General features: G+C 38.3%; 1 protein-coding gene across 1 annotated transcript in view; it reads left to right on the top strand.

The window, feature by feature from the left end:
* The window catches only part of ARHGAP24 (Rho GTPase activating protein 24), a 566,219-nt gene that overhangs the window by 87,308 nt on the left and 460,207 nt on the right, over positions 1–18,704 (top strand). Inside the window, exon 2 of the mRNA XM_040237263.1 lies at positions 12,075–12,274. Within this exon, the coding sequence (XP_040093197.1) occupies positions 12,095–12,274 (180 nt within the window). The 5' untranslated portion in view covers positions 12,075–12,094. The remainder of the gene's footprint in view (positions 1–12,074; positions 12,275–18,704) is intronic.

Genomic DNA, 18,704 nt, shown 5'->3' on the forward strand with positions numbered 1-18,704 from the left:
TTGATAATAAGGAGTTCATGATCTGAGCCACAGTCAGCTCCTGGTCTTGTTTTTGTTGACTGTATAGAGTGTCTCCATCTTTGGCTGCAAAGAATATAATCAATCTGATTTCAGTGTCAACCATCTGGTGATGTCCATGTGTAGAGTCTTCTCTTATGTTGTTGGAAGAGGGTGTTTGCCATGACCAGTGCATTTTCTTGGCAGAACTCGATTAGTCTTTGCCCTGCTTCATTCCGCATTCCAAGGCCAAATTTGCCTGTTACTCCAGGTGTTTCTTGACTTCCTACTTTTGCATTCCAGTCCCCTATAATGGGTGTTAGTTCTAAAAGGTCTTGTAAGTCTTCATAGAACCGTTCAACTTCAGCTTCTTCACCGTTGCTGGTTGGGGCATAGACTTGGATAACTGTGATATTGAATGGTTTGCCTTGGAGACGAACAGAGATCATTCTGTCATTTTTGAGATTGCATCCAAGTACTGCATTTTGGACTCTTTTGTTGATCATGATGGCTACTCCATTTCTTCTGAGAGATTCCTGCCCGCAGTAGTAGATGTAATGATCATCTGAGTTAAATTCACCCATTCCAGTCCATTTTAGTTCACTGATTCCTAGAATGTCAGTGTTCACCTTTGCCATCTCCTGTTTGACCACTTCCAATTTGCCTTGATTCATGGACCTGACATTCCAGGTTCCTATGCAATATTGCTCTTTACAGCATCGGACCTTGCTTCTATCACCAGTCACATCCACAGCTGGGTATTGTTTTTGCTTTGGCTCCATCCCTTCATTCTTTCTGGAGTTATTTCTCCACTGATCTCCAGTATATATTGGGCACCTACTGACCTAGGGAGTTCCTCTTTCAGTATCCTATCATTTTGCCTTTTCATACTGTTCATGGGGTTCTCAAGGCAAGAATACTGAAGTGGTTTGCCATTCCCTTCTCCAGTGGACCACATTCTGTCAGACCTCTCCACCATGACCCATCCGTCTTGGGTTGCCCCGCAGGCATGGCTTGGTTTCATTGAGTTAGACAAGGCTGTGGTCTTAGTGTGATTAGATTGACTAGTTTTCTGTGAGAATGGTTTCAGTGTGTCTTCCCCATGATGCCCTCTTGCAACACCTACCATCTTACTTGGGTTTCTCTTACCTTGGGCGTGGGGTATCTCTTCACGGCTGCTCCAGCAAAGCACAGCCGCTGCTCCTTACCTTGGATGAGGGGTATCTCCTTACCGCCACCCTTCCTGACCTTCAACATTACTTGACCAAAAAAAAAAAAAAAGAAGAAGTGGTTCTTACTGGAAATAATTAAGCACCTCAAGGCTTGCATTTGAAGGAAAAACATTGAGAGTTCATTGTAGACAATGACTATATCAGCCAAAGTTGCCTACTTGTATAATATTTTCTTTGAAGTGTGATTAAATTAAAAGCTGGCCCCCATAGAGAGCCTTGATATGATAATGAAATCGACAACATATCTGATTTTCCTGGGTTGACTTCATTAAAGAAGTCTGACATCAAAAGTATTTTTTAGACAGGCTTTTCTCTAAGTATAAAAATGTGCCATCAGGAGACAGAGATGGAGGAACTCTGCCCAGAGGTTATTTCCCTATTGTGAGGAAGACGCAGCTGGGGCATTCTCCTCGCCTTAGCCTGTCTTTCTCAGCATCCCATTTGCTTCAGCTTTGCTCTCTTCACTCTGCCCACTGTGTATGAAAGCTCACCTCTATTGCAGCCATTGTTCCCCCATCCTCTACATTTATAATCCCATTACTTTTTAGATTTAGAGGGAAAGTTTCTTTTCTTTGTTCTCTGAGACTGTTTTTCAAAATAAAGTTTTACTAATGAAAACTAAACTACGAGTAAGGGAGGGGAAGGACACACAAAGTCCTAAAAATTGAGATGTTTATAAAATTTGCTTTCTGATCCTTTATTTAAGAGTCTTGTCAAAGATGGAGTTAGTTAATGTAAAACAAAGGACATTCAACTCTTGTTTTCTGTTCCCTGCTTAGATCTGTTTGCTTTGTTTTTTGTGGCCATATGATGTAATACTACTTGCCATATTAGAACTCTCATCTCAGAGCGCTCTAAGTTTTTTCCATTAAAAGAAGTTGACTTCCATGCTTGTTTCCACAGCGTGTTTACTAAAATTGGAATGCTACATGGCCCCTGCAAATTTGTGAGGTGTTTAGTATTTTTATGTAATGTATAGCATGGTGATGGGAGCTGATAATACTGTATTACATATTTGAAAAAGCGTCTGCCTACAATGTGGGAGACCCAGTTTCAATCCCTGGGTCAGGAAGATCCTCTGGAGAAGGAAATGGAAACTCACTCCAGTACTCTTGCCTGGAAAATCCCCTGGTGGGCTGCAGTCCATGGGGTCACAAAGAGTCGGACACGACTGAGTGACTTTACTTTATCACAAGAAAAATAAATTTGTAACTATATATTAAGGTTGATGTTAACTTGGTTTCTTACAGTGATCATTTTGCAATCTTTACAAATATTGATTTTGTACAACAGAGACTAATATGTTATATCAATTAGACCTCAATTAAAAAAGAAAAAGTAAGTTGATTTTCTTATCTTTTCTCATTTCAAATGGCATTCTCTCTTGCGGAACACCTGAGTTTCTATTTTCTGTTGGAGGGATATTATCAGTTCTTGTTTTATTTATAGAATCAAAGTAACAAAGAGTCTCTGTCTCCTTTTTGTATGTGATTGATTGGTTGTGACTGTCTAGAGTGCTGAATTGAGAAAGCATCTGGAAGTGCATCTAGGTTCCTCAGGAAGAGAATTGTGACTAATTAACAATGTCTTTCATGAGCTTAAGAGTAGCAATATAGTTGCCATGTATCTGCCTTTTCTCTTGGTTCTATCAGTGGTAAAGCATTTGTTTTAATTTGATTTTTGTTTCTACTCACCCTTGGGAATTCCAGTGGTTCTCTATTTTTTTTTTTCCTTCTAATTCCTTGGAGACTGATGTGTCAGTAGGAACACATCTTCAATGTATGGCAAAACCAATACAGAATAGTAAAGTAAAATAAAAAATAAATTAAAATAAATAAATAAATTAATATATATTAGCATATTTTTCTCCCAGTTGAATGAAAACCTCCTTAAGAGGTAGCAGATTCTCTCTACAAAGTATGTCATTAAACATACAATAAACACAAAGTAAATATTTAAACTTTTTTTTCAAGTGAATGTGGAAACATTGAAGCTTAAAATATAAAACATAGACTGACATTCTGATCCACACCAACGGGCACATAATTTTCTATTTTTGTCTGTTCTCTGTTGTTTTGGACAATTTAATTTCAAATGAATCAAGGAGCAGGATACTTAGTGCTTCTTCAGGAAAATAAGTGCACATTTACAAAATTATTACTGCTAAATTTTCCCCTGGTGTGCTCTTCTGGTGACTGTTTTAAACTTTGTATTCATGACTGTTGTACATTATTCAATTCCCCTGCTTTCTTCACACTTAGACTCTTCAGTTTTAAGAATAAATATTTCTTTATTTTTAACTTGAGTTATACTTACGGGTAACATCCAGCGAGAAAAAAATGGGAGTTCCCTTTGCTCAACAATTTCTGAAGTTTGGTTTAGCTTTAAGCCACTAATATCTTAGGTGAAGGGATTTGGACTGGAGCCCTTTCATTGGTGTGGAAGTGTTAGTAGCTCAGTTGTGTCCAACTCTTTGTGACCCCATGGACTACAGCCCTCTAGGCTCCTCTGTCAATGGGATTCTCCAAGCAAGAATACTGGAGTGGGTTGCTGGTCTTTTCTCCAGGGCACCTTCTAACCCAGGGATTGAGCCCAGGGCTTCCACATTGGGGGCAGATTCCTTACTGTCTGAGCCATCAGGGAAGCCCCTTCATTGACATATATGATAATATCAAAAAGTTTAGGATTTTTGCACTGCACTCTGGGGAACCTTGAGGGCTCTGAGGTCCATTCAGTTAGGCCCCCAAAACCGACTGATGGATTGATTTCTTTATTTCTTCATTCACTTACATTTATTCAACAAACCTTTGAGTATTTAGCATATTCTAATTAGTATTTAGAGGAGTGGGCGGGGGGGGGGAAGGTTTCAGGGAGCCCATATCTTCCATGAGTTATGCTGTAGGGGACTGAACAGTAATAAGCATATGGCCGCATGTGATAAAAGCTCAGTCCAGAGTGACATGGAAGCTCGTGGAAGGGAAAAATCAGACTGGGGACAGCAGTAGCTCTAGGGGAGCCTTTCTAGAGGAGCTGAGGGATGGAGAGAAGTTAAGTGAAAACAACCATGTATGAAACCCAAGGTCCTTTCAAGAGATTTTTAGAAAAAATTCAATTACTTCCTGAAAAACAGATTTGGCCTCCTGGAATTTATCTCGAATCTAAAACAATCTCCATTTGATCCACTGTAATATGGGACTTAGAGTGCTGATTGCCTTGTAGGTATCACAGTTTGATTTAGTTTTCTGATGGAGTGGTAGAGGGTGAAGGACAGAAAGTGGACTGTTTTTCATTCATCAGTTTTCTTTAGTTAGCAGTTACTTAGGCTACTAAGATTTAATTCTTTAAATTGTTTTTTGCACATTCTTTGTAAATGTAATGATCTCAGTTCGTTTCCAAGGCAAACCATTCAGCATCACAGTAATCCAAGTCTATGCCCCAACCGTTAATACTGAAGAAGCTTCAGTTGAACAGTCCTATGAAGACCCACTAGACCTTCTAGAACTAAGCACACACACAAAAAAGAAGTCCTTTTCATCATAGAGGATTGGAATACAAAAGTAATGTACATGTACATTGTAAATAGCATGTGTAGATGTGTGTATTCCTAGGCATGCACGTGTATATACATGTGTATGCACACATGTATGTGAGCACATGCATATATGCATGTATGTGAGTATATACACATCATATGTTTTATTCTGTGTGTTTTTGTTGTGTGAACCATTACCTATAGAAAGGTTATATGCTAGCATTTAAGCATGTTGTTGTTTAATCCCTAAGTCATGTGCAACTCTTTGCGATAACATGGACTCAGCCTGCCAGGCTTCCTCTGCCCATGGAATTTTCCAGGCAAGAATACCAGAGTGCGTCGCTATTTCCAGGAGATCTCCCCAACCTAGGGATCTAGCCCATATCTCCTGCATTGGCAGGCTTGTTCTTTACCACTGAATCACCAAGGAAGTCCAGCATTTAGGCATACAGCTCAATAAAATATACTACTGCTTGACAAACCAGCATGTTAGCAACAGCTACAAGACATTTTTTTTTTAATAAGAAAGGTTAGAACTCAGATAAATATTGGTCCTCTGTAGTTATACTTCATGTAGAGTGCAATCACATTCATTTTACAAAGGTGTTAGGTTCCAATATCAACACAAATGGTGACAATTGGATATGAACAAAACAACTCTCAAAAGTCACACAAATCACTCACAAATTGCAGTACTTTGCCAACTTTGCCAGTTTTATATCTGTTTTTTTTTTTTTTCCTCATAGCAATGGAACAGATCCCTATTTTTTTGAACAACAGTGGGGAGTTTGTGTTGAGCAGCCATGTGGTGTGAAATTTATGTACGCAGAGGCTCTGGGATCACACGTGCACTGTGACACCCTCTCCCCACCAGAGCTCAGGGAGCTGACACTTGCTGTGAAAATGCACCTCCTGTCTGTCCCACACACGTGGGAGCACGTGTTCTCTCTTTTCCTCTAGCTTCCTTCTCTTCTGCTATTCTCTTGTGTTTCCTGAACTAGTCTTGTAGGTAAATTCAAACACATTGCAACTCTATATCATATGGCATTCTATTTATAAACATCTTTGTTTATGTGTGCATTCATATATATATATATATTCTTTGTTGAAACAAAGTTACAAATATAAATACCTATGTGTGTGGCTATTGGCATCTAGAAAATTCTGTTAAGAGCATGAAATTCATCTCTGATTGCTTCATATAACATTTTCATGTGTTCCTAGTCCATCTGATTGCAAAAAGAACCATACAAGTAGATACACAAACCAGTTTCCTCTGCTGGAAAATAATTTAAAGCTGTGATCCCATCAAATGAGGGGATTTTTTTAAGCCCCAGCATGGTACAGTAGCTATCATTAAGGTTGTAAAGATACAAGTTAACTTAATTATGTTTTTGTTTTAGTTTAGGGTAACCATTTATTTATATTATTGTTATGTTACTTTGCTAAACACTGAGGTCATTGGTCCTACTGGAAATCTCATGTACTACCCAGCTGCCATAGCCTGACCACAAGAAAAATACTTTCCCAGTGCAGATTCATTTAAACATTCTCTCAGAATCCGAGTGAGTGAACCATACGTTCCTTCATGCAAAACCAGAATTGATTACATGTATTTCCTGCCAAGGAAAAGGAAGTTTTGAATTTCTTTAGTAAGGGCAATTTCAGGTTCACTTCAGTTTGATGATTTTGACATTGTGTTTAAGTACAATATTCATGCTAATGGAAGTCTCCTGTGTCCAAGGCGGGGAGGGAAATTAAGTTCTTAAAGTAGACCATATTCTTTAAGGCATTAAATGCAAATTTACAACTTTCTGAAATATTCTTTGTAGGAATTCTATTGTGATTGTTACATGGCTTCACTCCTTGACTGGACAGTTGTTTACTGAATAGCAAGTAAGCACTGGATATATTGCAGTGAGAAGGAAGTGCTTGAATTGATGACGTTTATGGGATCCTGAAGGGGTGATCAGCAGTAAACAGCTGAAGAAACAGCAATTTAGAGAAGTGTCAGGAAGACAGAAGACAGAGTTCAGGGAGAGACAATAACAAAGAGCAAGCGTTAGTCTTCCAGTCGTGTCCAACTCTGCGACCCCCATGGACTGTATCCCACCAGGCTCCTCTGTCCATGGGATTCTCCAGGCAAGAACACTGGAGTGGGGAGCCATTCCCTTTTCTAAGGGCTCTTCCCAACACAGGGATCAGATCCAGGTCTCCTGCATTGCAGGCAGATTCCTTACCATCTGAGCCACCTGAGAAGCAGAGAATAACAAGGAAGCTGATTCGCTAGGTGATTAGTAATGACAGTTGGAGAAAGTAGGTTTCAGGCTGAGACTTAAAGGATGAGAAGAGATGGACCAGGTTAAGTTAAGAGAATGAGGCAGAGCAGCCTAGGTGGAGATCAGCAATCATTAAAACTCAAGGCATTAAAGGAGCTTCGGTGTTTTCAGAACTGAAAGTAAGCTGGTGTTACCATACTGTTCAGAGCTTTAAAATGTGTATGTTATGGGCGGAAGTGTGAAGGAGGTAGAATGAGATTAGATTACATTGTTAAACACGTGCCAGATGATTCAGAACCTTCTATACCATGTTTACAACTCCAGATTTTAAAATGAGTAGGTACGAATCAAAATTTTCCATGTAGAGAATCATTGTCTGATTTAATTTTTCAGAGCTCACTTTGGCTATTTTGTGGAGAAGGAAATGTGTGAGCATGTGTCTATGTGTTCATGTTTGTGGTTAAAAATGGAAGCAATGAGACTAGTTGCTGGGCTATTAGAATCATCTAATGAAAGACAGTGGTGGCTTGGGTTATAGAGTGGAGATGGAGATGGAATCAGCTGGATAGATTTGAAATATCTTTTGGATGCATAACTTTCTGAATTTACAGATACATTTGATGTTCAGGGTGAAGAGGAATCAGGAATCTAAAATGATCACTTTTTTTTTTTTTTCCTATCTGGGCATATCATGGTAGCCTTTACTAAGATCAGGTTTTGAGCAAGATCAGGTTTCAGAAGGAGATCATGTTCACTCTTAGATATCTAGCACCAAGCCTATTGCAAAATTTATTAATTCATCAAACATTGATTGAGCTTCACCATATGTCAGATGTTATACTAAGTATTGAGGATATCTGGTGTCTTTATGCTTATGGAATTACAGAGATGGTAGATTTCAGAGTGCAAGAAGGGACCATAGCTGGAAATCATCCAGTCCAACATCCTTATTTTAAAGATGAAGGGTAGAATTTGAAGCTTTTGATTTTTGCAGAAATATCAAGACTCCTCTATAAAAATTATGGTTATCTTAGTAAAACTTAACTTCATTCAATCAAAATAACTGTGGTATTATTTTCCCTTAGGGATATGGTACAATCTGTTTTCATTTCTGTTTTAATGATTGTTACAATTAGTACCATTGAAATACTTTCTGATGCAATCTGAAGTCATGAAAATTTGGGCACTGTAGCCAGGGGTTCAGTGAGAGATGCTATCATTGGTTTGACTAGGCTTATAAACAACATATGCAAGAAGAAGAATAAACCACATTCAAATGTGCACACATTTTTTATTAAGGATTAATAGGAGACAAATGTGGAATTGGGCACTTCTATTTTTTATATTATTGATGGTAGGTTGCTAATTATCTTGAAGCATTTCAGAGGAGATTTTTCAAATTAAACAGAAAGCATTAACATGAAAGGAAAGAAATAAAGGGCTAGAAAGAAAAAACAACTTGTGCAATGAATTCTAGATTTTTATGTGTGCATGTGGGTGTGTGTGTTGAAATGTTTGTTTTAAGGACTTATTCAATTTGTACGTTATGATATTTGGTTAAAGAATTAATAGGTGATGATGAAATAGCAAGCTGTGTAGATGTGAACAGTTTAAATGCCAGGAAATGAAAGAAGATTATTTAGGGTGGTCTAAATATGCCTTGCTGTTGTTCAGTCACTAAGTCGTGTTCAACTCTTTGTGACCCTGTGGACTGCAGCATGCCAGGTTTCCCCTGCCTTTCCCTATCTCCTGAAGTTGGCTCAGATATATGTGCATTGAGTCAGTGATGCTATCTAATCATCTCATCCTCTGCCACCCTCTTCTCTTTTTGCCTTCAGTCTTTTCCAGCATCAGAGTCTTTTCTAGTGAGTCGGCTCTTCGCATCAGGTGGCTTAAGTATTGGAGCTTCAGCATCAGTCCTTCCAATGAATACTCAGGGTTGATTTCATTTCTGATTGATTGGCTTGATCTCCTTGCAGTCCAAGGAACTCTCAAGAGTCTTCTTCAGGACCACAATTTGAAAACATCCATTCTTAGGCACTCAGCCTTCTTTATGGTTCAACTCTCACATTTGTACATGACTACTGGAAAAACCAGAACTTTGACTATAAAACCTTTGCTGGCAAAGTGATATCTCTGCTTTTTAACATGCTGTATATGTCTGTTGTAGCTTTCCTTCCAAGGAGCTTACTTATTATCTATATTAAGTTACAGCATTCATTGTTCATTTAGAGTGAGGTTTACTTGGCTCTTTACACTAGGTCAAATACTATGAAAGAAAAGGGATGAAAGATCCTGCCCTAAGGGCAGAGCAAACTAGAAGCATCAGGCATGATCCAGGCTGCTCACAAAACATGCACACACATGATGGGAGACTGTTTCTTGCCGGGAGTGGTGATTGCCAAGGGAAAGCCCTATGGAGCAAAGGAAGTTTCAAGATGTTTTGTAGAGATGAGAGTCTGTTCGTCCAGAAGGTGTTTCAGGATAAGAAAGGGAAAAGTGGGTACTAAATGAAACAGATGGCAGTCAAATGACCTACATGAGGCTTAAAAGTAGTTTGAGGAGATGAAGATAGAAAGCAAGGCTGAAACGAGATTGGAGTACATATGGAAGAGGCAGAACTCCTTAGAGGATGGTTGAAATGATCAAAATAAGAAGTATTTAGAACCAGAGCTCTTCTTCATCCCCTGTAACTGGAATGGCAGGACTGAATTCAAAGATATAATTATATATTAATATATGTATATTATGTATATGATTGATAGTTGTAACTATAATTAATAAACATTAGTATGATGTTATATATTACACATATTTTATATAATATAATATAATATATATATGGAGTCGAGATAAATGGTACTGATGAACCTATTTGCAGGGCAAAAATAGAGATGCACGTGTAGAAATTGAACAGGTGACCCAGGGAATGGGGAAGGGGAGGGTGGGCCAAACTGGGAGAATAGCATTGACATACACACACTACTGTGTGTAAAACAGCTAGCTATTGGGAAGCTGCTGTACAACACAGGGAACTTCGCTCTGTGATGACTTAGAGGGGTTGGATGAAGGCAGGGGGTGAGAGAGAGGCTCAAGAGGGAGGGGATATATGCATGTTGAGTGTTAGTTATTCACTTGTGTCTGAATCTTTGTGACCCCATGGACTGTAGCCTGCACCAGGCTCCTCTGTCCATCGGATTCTCCAGGCAAGAATCCTGAAGTGGATTGCCATTCCCTTCTCCCGGGGATCCTCCCGACCCAGGGATTGAATCCAGGTCTCCTGCATTGCAGGTGGATTCTTTACTGTCTGAGCCCCCCAGGGAAGCATGCACAAAGGTGATTCATGTTGTTGTATGGAAGAAACTAACACAACATTGCAAACCAATTGTACTCCAGTTAAAAAGAAACAAATAAAATGGGAAGAAAAAGGAAAGAACCCAGGACAGGGCAGGTGTTGAGGCCTGGCCACTACTGGACAGGGAAGACAGAGTGCACAAGGGATGAGTAGCAGCCGGCACCCCAGGGGCAGGTGCTGCTCCATGGGCACATGTGGGGAGACTTGGTCAGTGACTAGGCCCTGCCTTGGCGTCAGCAGCTTCAGGTCCTCTGACCTCACATCTTGGGGCCAGCATGAGCAGCGTATACCTCCAGGTCATCACAGAGATGCTGGAAATATCTGTCCGGCCATTTCCCCACCATCTCCATAGCCTTCTCCTCCGTGTGCGTCTTAGCATAGAAGCTAAAGCGTTTCTCATAGTGCTTCAGTTATAGAGGTCCAATGATGGAAGGGTTGATCCTTGTACCTTCAAGGAAAAAATGTAGATAGTTGAAGGCTGACAATTGAAACTTCGTGGAGTATACTAGACTTGTTTATATACAAATTAATTGAAAAATTTGTGGTGAAAATAAAGACTAGATAGAAACACAACTTGTTTTCTGGAATTAAGCTGAAAAAATAGAAGCTTTGGCATGCATATGCCAGCACAGAATTATTCTATGTTTTATTAATTAATCTGTATCCTTATATCCTCAAGAAAGACACAAGAGTCAAAGTGCAGTTTTCACTTCATGAAAAATGCTTAGGAATAAACATTAGCAAAAGCCTGCAGGAAGTGTTTGGGACAGGAAAATGTCTTTTGTTCTTAACTACTTTTCCCTGGCTCTTCCAGAAAACCAGCTTCCTACTGTGGCAGCTTAGCATCTCACCTGTAGTTTAATATTAGCTGTAAGATAAACTCATATGCTTGATATGTACAGTGTGTGTGGCCTTGTGTTCCTTCCCGCATAACCTTGGAATTTTCTTCATCATGCAGTTGACTGGAACATACCACCACTCCAGAAGTCTGAAGGAGACTCACTGGCCAAGCCAGGCTATTTTTCATTTGTTTGCATTTTTCCTCAACTGTTTCAGCTGCACTAATTCTTGACCAGCCAAAGAAACTCTCAAGGGGATGCTCTGGGAGAGGAAGGCTGCTTGAGAAATTCTCACATATGTAAAACAAATGCATTGAGGTTTTTAAAATAGTCCCTCTAAACTTTAACATGTGTCAGACTAAGTTTGCTCAAATAATCACAGGCTTGCACTAGCAGGCTCCAATCAGTGCACACCAGACACGGAGGCCCATTATCACGAGAGTCCGGGCTTTTTTTTTTTTTTTAAGGTGGTTTTTAGTTTGTCTTCAAATATTGCCTCTTGTGACCGTGGTTTAGTGGTGAGCATAGCTGCCTCCTCCAACTTCTTAAAACATCACATCTAGAACTTTCCTATTCTTTAATTCTACTTTGGAAAAAAGAGATATTATCACATAGTTGACTAGCTCATTTAGGGAAGACACGGGGAACTCTGTCCAAGTTTCCTCCAGGAATATTGTTGTCACATTTGTGGTTTGCTTCTAGAAATTTGGAATGTGAGTTGATGTATATTTTTCACTGTTCCTCCAGCATTTGTTTTTTTTTTTTAAGGGACAAGTAATTTAACAGGGGGTTGGCTATATCAGAGCACCTTATTTTTGTTGTTTTTTGTTTGCTACATAGGAAAGTCCATCAGCTTCATAATGGAGGAGAACAATGACTCCATGGAGAACTCCCCACAAGGCCCAGGGAGGAACAATGCTGTGAAGTGTGGGTGGCTGAGGAAGCAAGGAGGCTTTGTCAAGACTTGGCATACCCGTTGGTTTGTGCTCAAGGGTGATCAGCTGTATTACTTCAAAGACGAAGATGAAACCAAGCCCTTGGTAAGTAGGAGAAAATAAAAAGCACAGTAGTGCTTAGTAGCCTAAGAAGTGGTGGGGTTTGCTAGAAACTGTTGGAGACTGATGTCATCTCCATCTCCCTGGTCTCCTTCAGTTCACTGGCAGCTTTCACACTTTTACTCATGGTTTACTTTGGTTCAGGAGGATAAACTTGCTAATTGAGGCCCAGAGGCAAATTTTACTTGTTGTATATTAATTTTGACTTTTACTAAGCTGGACCAAAATATCTGAGTTCCAGAGATCTCATAAATAAATTAATAAGAATATCTTGGAGAGGCACTCAAAAAAATAAAAAGAATATTTCATATTGATATCATGATAGTTATAGGGGGTTTTCATACTTGTTACTGATTTCATCATAGCGAACCAATAGGAGACATGGGGGTTATCATATGAAAATAGTAATGGACCTCTGTTAGAAGATCTATCTATTATAGCCAAAGCATCTTTCCTTTTCTCAGAAGCAAGTTGAAAGATTTGAAGGAAAACTGTAAGTGCAACTTTAATTTATGAGACACTGTCAATATCTGTTCTCCGGGGGCTTCTCTCTGCTTTAACTCATATAAAATATGGATGTAGTGCTAAATCCAGACAATGTTGATACATCCAACCAGCATACACAATATAATCCCCCAGGAATAGTTTCTGTGTTTCTTTGTGGTTTCTTAGTGGTCTTTTAGTTGCTTGTTTACTTCTCATTTCCTCAGCCACAGATCTCTGGGTTGCAATTAGAGAGGAAAAATTCTCCATCCTTCCCTGTAGCTACAACAAGCTTTCTTAGCTGTGATCATTGCTTATCAATTGATAAAAGAAGATGGGAATGGAGGCATTCCCTCTGTGTTTTTCCTTCATCTACATCGATAAAATACATAAGTATGAGAAAAAATGAGAGTAGTTTACATAAACATCCCTAATGGTATATTCTTGGAGCTGTTTTCCTTGTATTAAAATTTGAGAACTTATTTAGGAAGTTGGATCAAGGCTCTGCTTTAGTATTTTAAATTCCTCAGACATAATTAAACAAACTCCTCATTAGTCTAACTGAATTATTAATACATAAAAGTAGCAATGAAATTACATTCTCCACTCATTTTTTTGAAATTTCTATTTTTTAGCATACCTTTACCAAGGCCAAGCATTTGACTAAGAATTGGTATATATATGTTATGAAATGCTTAAAATAATCCTGCGAGGTAGGATTAGCCTCATGTATGAAGAAATCAATGCTTAGGTATAAAGCATATTATCCAGAGTTAGATAGTGATGCCATGTTTGCCTGTAGTTAAGTCCAAGTTCATATGCTCTCATTCAAAGATCTCATAAATAAATTAATAAGAATATCCCGTATTTACGTCATGACAGCTATAAGGCATTTCCATAAGGACGGGGAAGTCTGGCATGCTGCAGTCCATGGGGTCACAAAGAGTTGGACATGACTGAGCAACTGAACAACAGCAATGTCATTCCTTTCATAATGGCCAAACAGTGGGGAGTGTGGGAGTTACTATTACAAATGAAGAAACTGTGGCTGAGATAAGCACCATCATACAGAGATCAGAGGCAAAGGAGTCTTTTGTTTGTTATCTTATACACTAGCGTTCTTTTCTCATTGTACCTTGTTTTATACTATGTAATACAGTAAGGTATTATCTTGAACATAAAATTATTTTTTACCAAACTCAGGTTAATGTGAAAAAAAGTAGAACATGGGGGCATTCATTATGGAAACTTTGATATGGAGGACCGTGTTGAATACAGAAGGAGAAGGATGAGTAACATTCAATATTTTATCCTATGGACTTTTGTTCTGGCATATTTTAGATAGGCTGGGTCATTAACCAGAATGAGTACAAATTAAATAATTAATTAGGTCTCTAGAATCTAAACAAAGGATTAGGGGAGCAAACGGAGGTTTTAGGAGCTGAGGGACTGGAGAACTGGAAGCAAACTAAACAATCGTTCTGACTCTTCGGTGAGTTCAACGTACCTTCTAGTAATGAAGACTGGCTACAATAGACCAAGACTGAGGTCAATGTTTCTAAAGTTTGAGAACTTGCAGATGTCAGAGAAGATGTACATGAACCCCGTAAACTGTTCAAAGAGGATATTATCAAACTGCCTTGGTTACTGTCCTCTGTCGGGTTTCTCAGAGATCGACAGAGTCACAGTATTCTGTGCAATGTAGTTATTTTGATAAAAAGTTGGAAATTTAAATAAGAAATGCAAAAACTTCTGATCAATTCAAATGAAATTGCCTCAAAGTGAAAATTAATTTAATTCGTAGTATTTCTAACATAAGCAGTATTTTGCTATTAGTATGTTACTAGTATTTGTAGTATATGTGAAACTAACAAAATAGTTATATTGATAAGAAAATGCTAATTCTTATACAAACGAAACATAGATTACCATTATTCCTCCATAAAAACATTTTCATATTTTTCTTCCTAGTTATTATTTGTTAAAGATTTGCTGTTAATAAAGTATGCTAATTTGGGATGAATAACTGAATTATTACTCATTTTGGACCATCTTTCATGTAAGCACCAGGAATTTTGACACTGTACTTTTAAATTTTACTATTTTGCACTGATGTTTAGACATATACACACAGAATCAGGTGAAAACAGCAATGTCTATGTCAGAGGACAGTTTGTAATTTGAAAAGACTGTGTATTTGTCCATGAATGGATTAATTCCTTACTTTAAAGTGAGATATTTAAATCAGAAATAGAGGCCTGCCTGACACATTGCAAGTGCCAGGCACATTTTCGGATGAGTTGGTGAGTCAATGAATGATATCTATAGCCAACCAGGGTTGGGCCAGGACCAGGTGCTGTAACATGGCCTATTCTCAGCTTCATATATCAAAATCATAACCTCTTTTTCAAACAATGAGGTTTAAATCACATTTAAAAAATCCTGTAGTGACATATCCTAGAGAAACTCTAAAAAATTCAATAAGTAGCAATTGAAAACCTTGGGAAAATGTTAAAACAGGGAAAAAATGTTATAAAACTCCTCACTTTATAGATAAAGGATGCATGTGTGTTTGTGTGTGTGTGTGTGTGTGAGACAGAGAGAGAGAGAGTGTATGTATCAGCCAAGAGATATTATTGGTGAGTAGCAAATAACAAACTGAAAATCAAATTTCCCTGCTCCTGATCCAATGTTCCTTCAACTTAGCCTTTTGCCTGCTCACAAATCCTCAGCTTTTCTTTAGATTTGTTTTCAGTCAGAAGGACTATTTTCAATAAGGGCACCTCCAAGCCTAAGAATGCCCTTGGCCTTCATATTTTTTTTTGCTGAGGGCTATTTCAATAATACTGGAGGAAACATCACTAATGAAATGAAAAAATTTACTCTTCTGAGCATTCCTAACCAGCTGAAAAATTTCAATAAACTTAATCTGAATTGGTTTTCCTCTTTCTTAATAGTATTTCTAAAATGAAAGTACTAAAATCCTTGAAGTATGTGTCCCTCCTCTCCTAGAAAAAGCCTATCAATTTATTTTAGTGAAACTTTCTCTGAGTTTCTCAGTTCAATAAAGAATGTCAAGCTCCATCATTATCCTTGTTGTTAAAAACTACACATCTGTTGGGGGAAACATGTAAATAGAATTATAATTGTGACAGACTAACATGTAAGCGTGAAGTACTCAGAAAGCACAGATATAATTAGTGCCAGGGAGTGAGTGATGACTGGCTAGAGGAGTCGAGGAGGCTGGGCAAAGCGGGAAGTGACCCTTACCTAGGATGTTGAAGATTGGTGGGGATTTTCCAGGTACCTAAACTGGAAAGAGGAATTCAGAGCAGAAGAAAGACTTGGAGTTATAGAATAGGTATCTAATTTTTATGGAAATTCATTTTCTCAGAGTTCTAGAGGCTGGAAGTCCAAGATTGAGATGCTTCTGGTGTTGGTCTCTGGTGAAGCCTGTCTTCTTGGCTTGTAGAAAACTACTTCTCTCTGTCTTCATATGGCCTTTGCTTTGTGCACTGAGAGTGAGAAAGCTCAGGTGTCCTGTTCTCTTCCAAGGACACGAGTCCTCTCAGATTAGCCCCATCATTATGGCATCATTTACCTTGATTATCTCCTTGTGAAAGTGACCATACAGGTGGAAGGAAAACTTAATTGAGAAAAGTATATTCATTAACATAGGTTTTCAACATATTTGGTGTTATGGATTGAATTGTGCCCCCCTCTATAATTCACATTAAAGTACTAGCCACATGGAGGATTAGGACTTTAATGTAAATGGTGGCGGGTGGAGGGGCGGGCACAATTCAATCCATAACACCGAATATGTTGAAAACCTATGTTAATGAATATACTTTTCTCAGTTAAGTGTTTCTTCCATCTGTACAGTCAATTTTCATGTCTACTAGAACCTAGTATATCTGATTTCATTATAGACTTAATCACTTAGCATTGATGTACCGTGTTCTTATTCGGGTTGCACCTTGCTTCCTAAATGTTCCACAGTCTGGGCAAGTCTGGGAACTTAGAAAGTCTCTAAACTGACCCTTGTATTTTCTTCTTGAGCAAAAGGCAAAAGCCCCTCTAGGTTCTCCTTTCTCAGGGGACAGTACCTTTTTGTAAATGAGCCTTTCTAGCCTGTAGCCAGGGTTCCCCTGGAGTTCTACCTCAAAGTGTAAGTGTTTTATATATAAAATACATCAAGCAAAAATCTTTAGTATCCTATAGTTTTAAGATGAAACTTTAGTTCATCTTGGCCCAAACTCACTCCAGAAACTCCAGTGTTTGCAATTATCATGGAAACAGATTTTATTTAGAACAGATTTTTAAAATAAAGTTGATTTTGTTGTTTCTGAAAAAACCAACAGAGTAGTGATGGATGTAGCCAATGTTTGAACATACACCAATGTATCCATAATTTCTGTTACTCATAGGCCACTGTTGTAAGCATTTTATAATTCTGTATTTTTAAAAATATTTGTTTAATACTTTTTAAAGTCCTATTTATACATAGAAAAAAGTTTAAAATTATACTGTACATAAAAATTTATTTAAAAAGAAATCTTTCATCTACCTTGCGTACCCCTAGGAGTTCTGGCTAGCCATGAAAAATGTTTTAAAACATATTTTAAACTAAGCTTATGACAATATCTGTATGGCTATTTTTCATTAATAATCATGACAAATGACTGTGGCCTTATAGATATTATAACAGAGAAGATGAAGCTGAATCTTAGATAAAATGTGATTATTATAATTATCTTAAAAATAAAGCAGTTATATAAGTAAGTGTTAGTCGCTCAGTCGTGCCTGACTCTTTGCGACCCCATGGACTGCAGCTCACCAGGCTCACCAGGCACCAGGCTCCTCTGTCCATGAGATTTTCCAGGCAATGATACTGGGTAGTAGGTTGCCATTTCCTTCTCCAGGGGATCTTCCCAACCCAGGGATTGAACCCAGGTCTCCTGCACTGCAGGCAGATTCTTTACTGAGTGAGCTACAAGGGAAGCTGTTATATAGGTTTTATTAAATGAATCTAGTGATAAATTCCTAGTGCTTTTGGGGAACAATTTGCTTTACTTCTATCCTGAAGTATATTATTACTTAAATAACTGCCGAGTCTCAAGTTGGGCCATACTAGTGAATATCTCTGATATACCTTGGATACTAGAACTTGACATACCCTGGAAAGCATTGATTTTTAGAAGCCAACCTGGGATTCCTGATAAAATGACTAAAATCCAAACAGGCACTAACCCAATTAATCTAGTCTAGACTTCCTACAGCAGATATTGATCCAGTTGTGTGGGAAGGTTTTTTCTGGACCTGATGAAGATCACAATGGATTTTCTTACCTTAAAGAACAAAGTGATTTTAAATGAATTATAACCTGAGTCCTGACTTCTAAATGTGCAAGAATTGATTACTGATTTAAGAGTAAACTCTAATGTGATATGTCTAATGAAATGTGAGTTAATGAAATCTAGAAATCTCTAAGGTAATTGGTGTTCTCTGTTAAAGTATATGAGCCAGAAGCAGCCAAAGTGCTGATTATGTGTGTAAAATAATGCTGGAAACACACATAACTGACTTTCTGTAAGTGTGTGTGTGTGTGTTAGTCTCTCAGTCATGTCTGACTCTTTGCAAACCCATGGACTGTAGCCCACCAGGCTCCTCTGTCCATGGAATTGTCCAGGCAAGATCTTCCTGACCCAGGGATTGAACCCACATTTGTTATGTTTCCTACATTGGCAAGTGTTGTTTTTTTTTTTTTAAACCACCTGAGCTACCAGGGAAGCCCAACTGACTTCCAGTGTGGCATCTAAGTCTCTTGGCATCTTAAAAGACACATAAGAAGGATTTGTGTGTCATCATAAATTTTTAGGAACTCTTACCTCTTTGCTAGAAATCATGTCAAGGTGGTGTTATTAATAGT

The sequence above is a fragment of the Oryx dammah genome, unplaced genomic scaffold (genome assembly GCF_014754425.2).
Source record: "Oryx dammah isolate SB20612 unplaced genomic scaffold, SCBI_Odam_1.1 HiC_scaffold_3, whole genome shotgun sequence".
NCBI lineage: Eukaryota > Metazoa > Chordata > Mammalia > Artiodactyla > Bovidae > Oryx > Oryx dammah.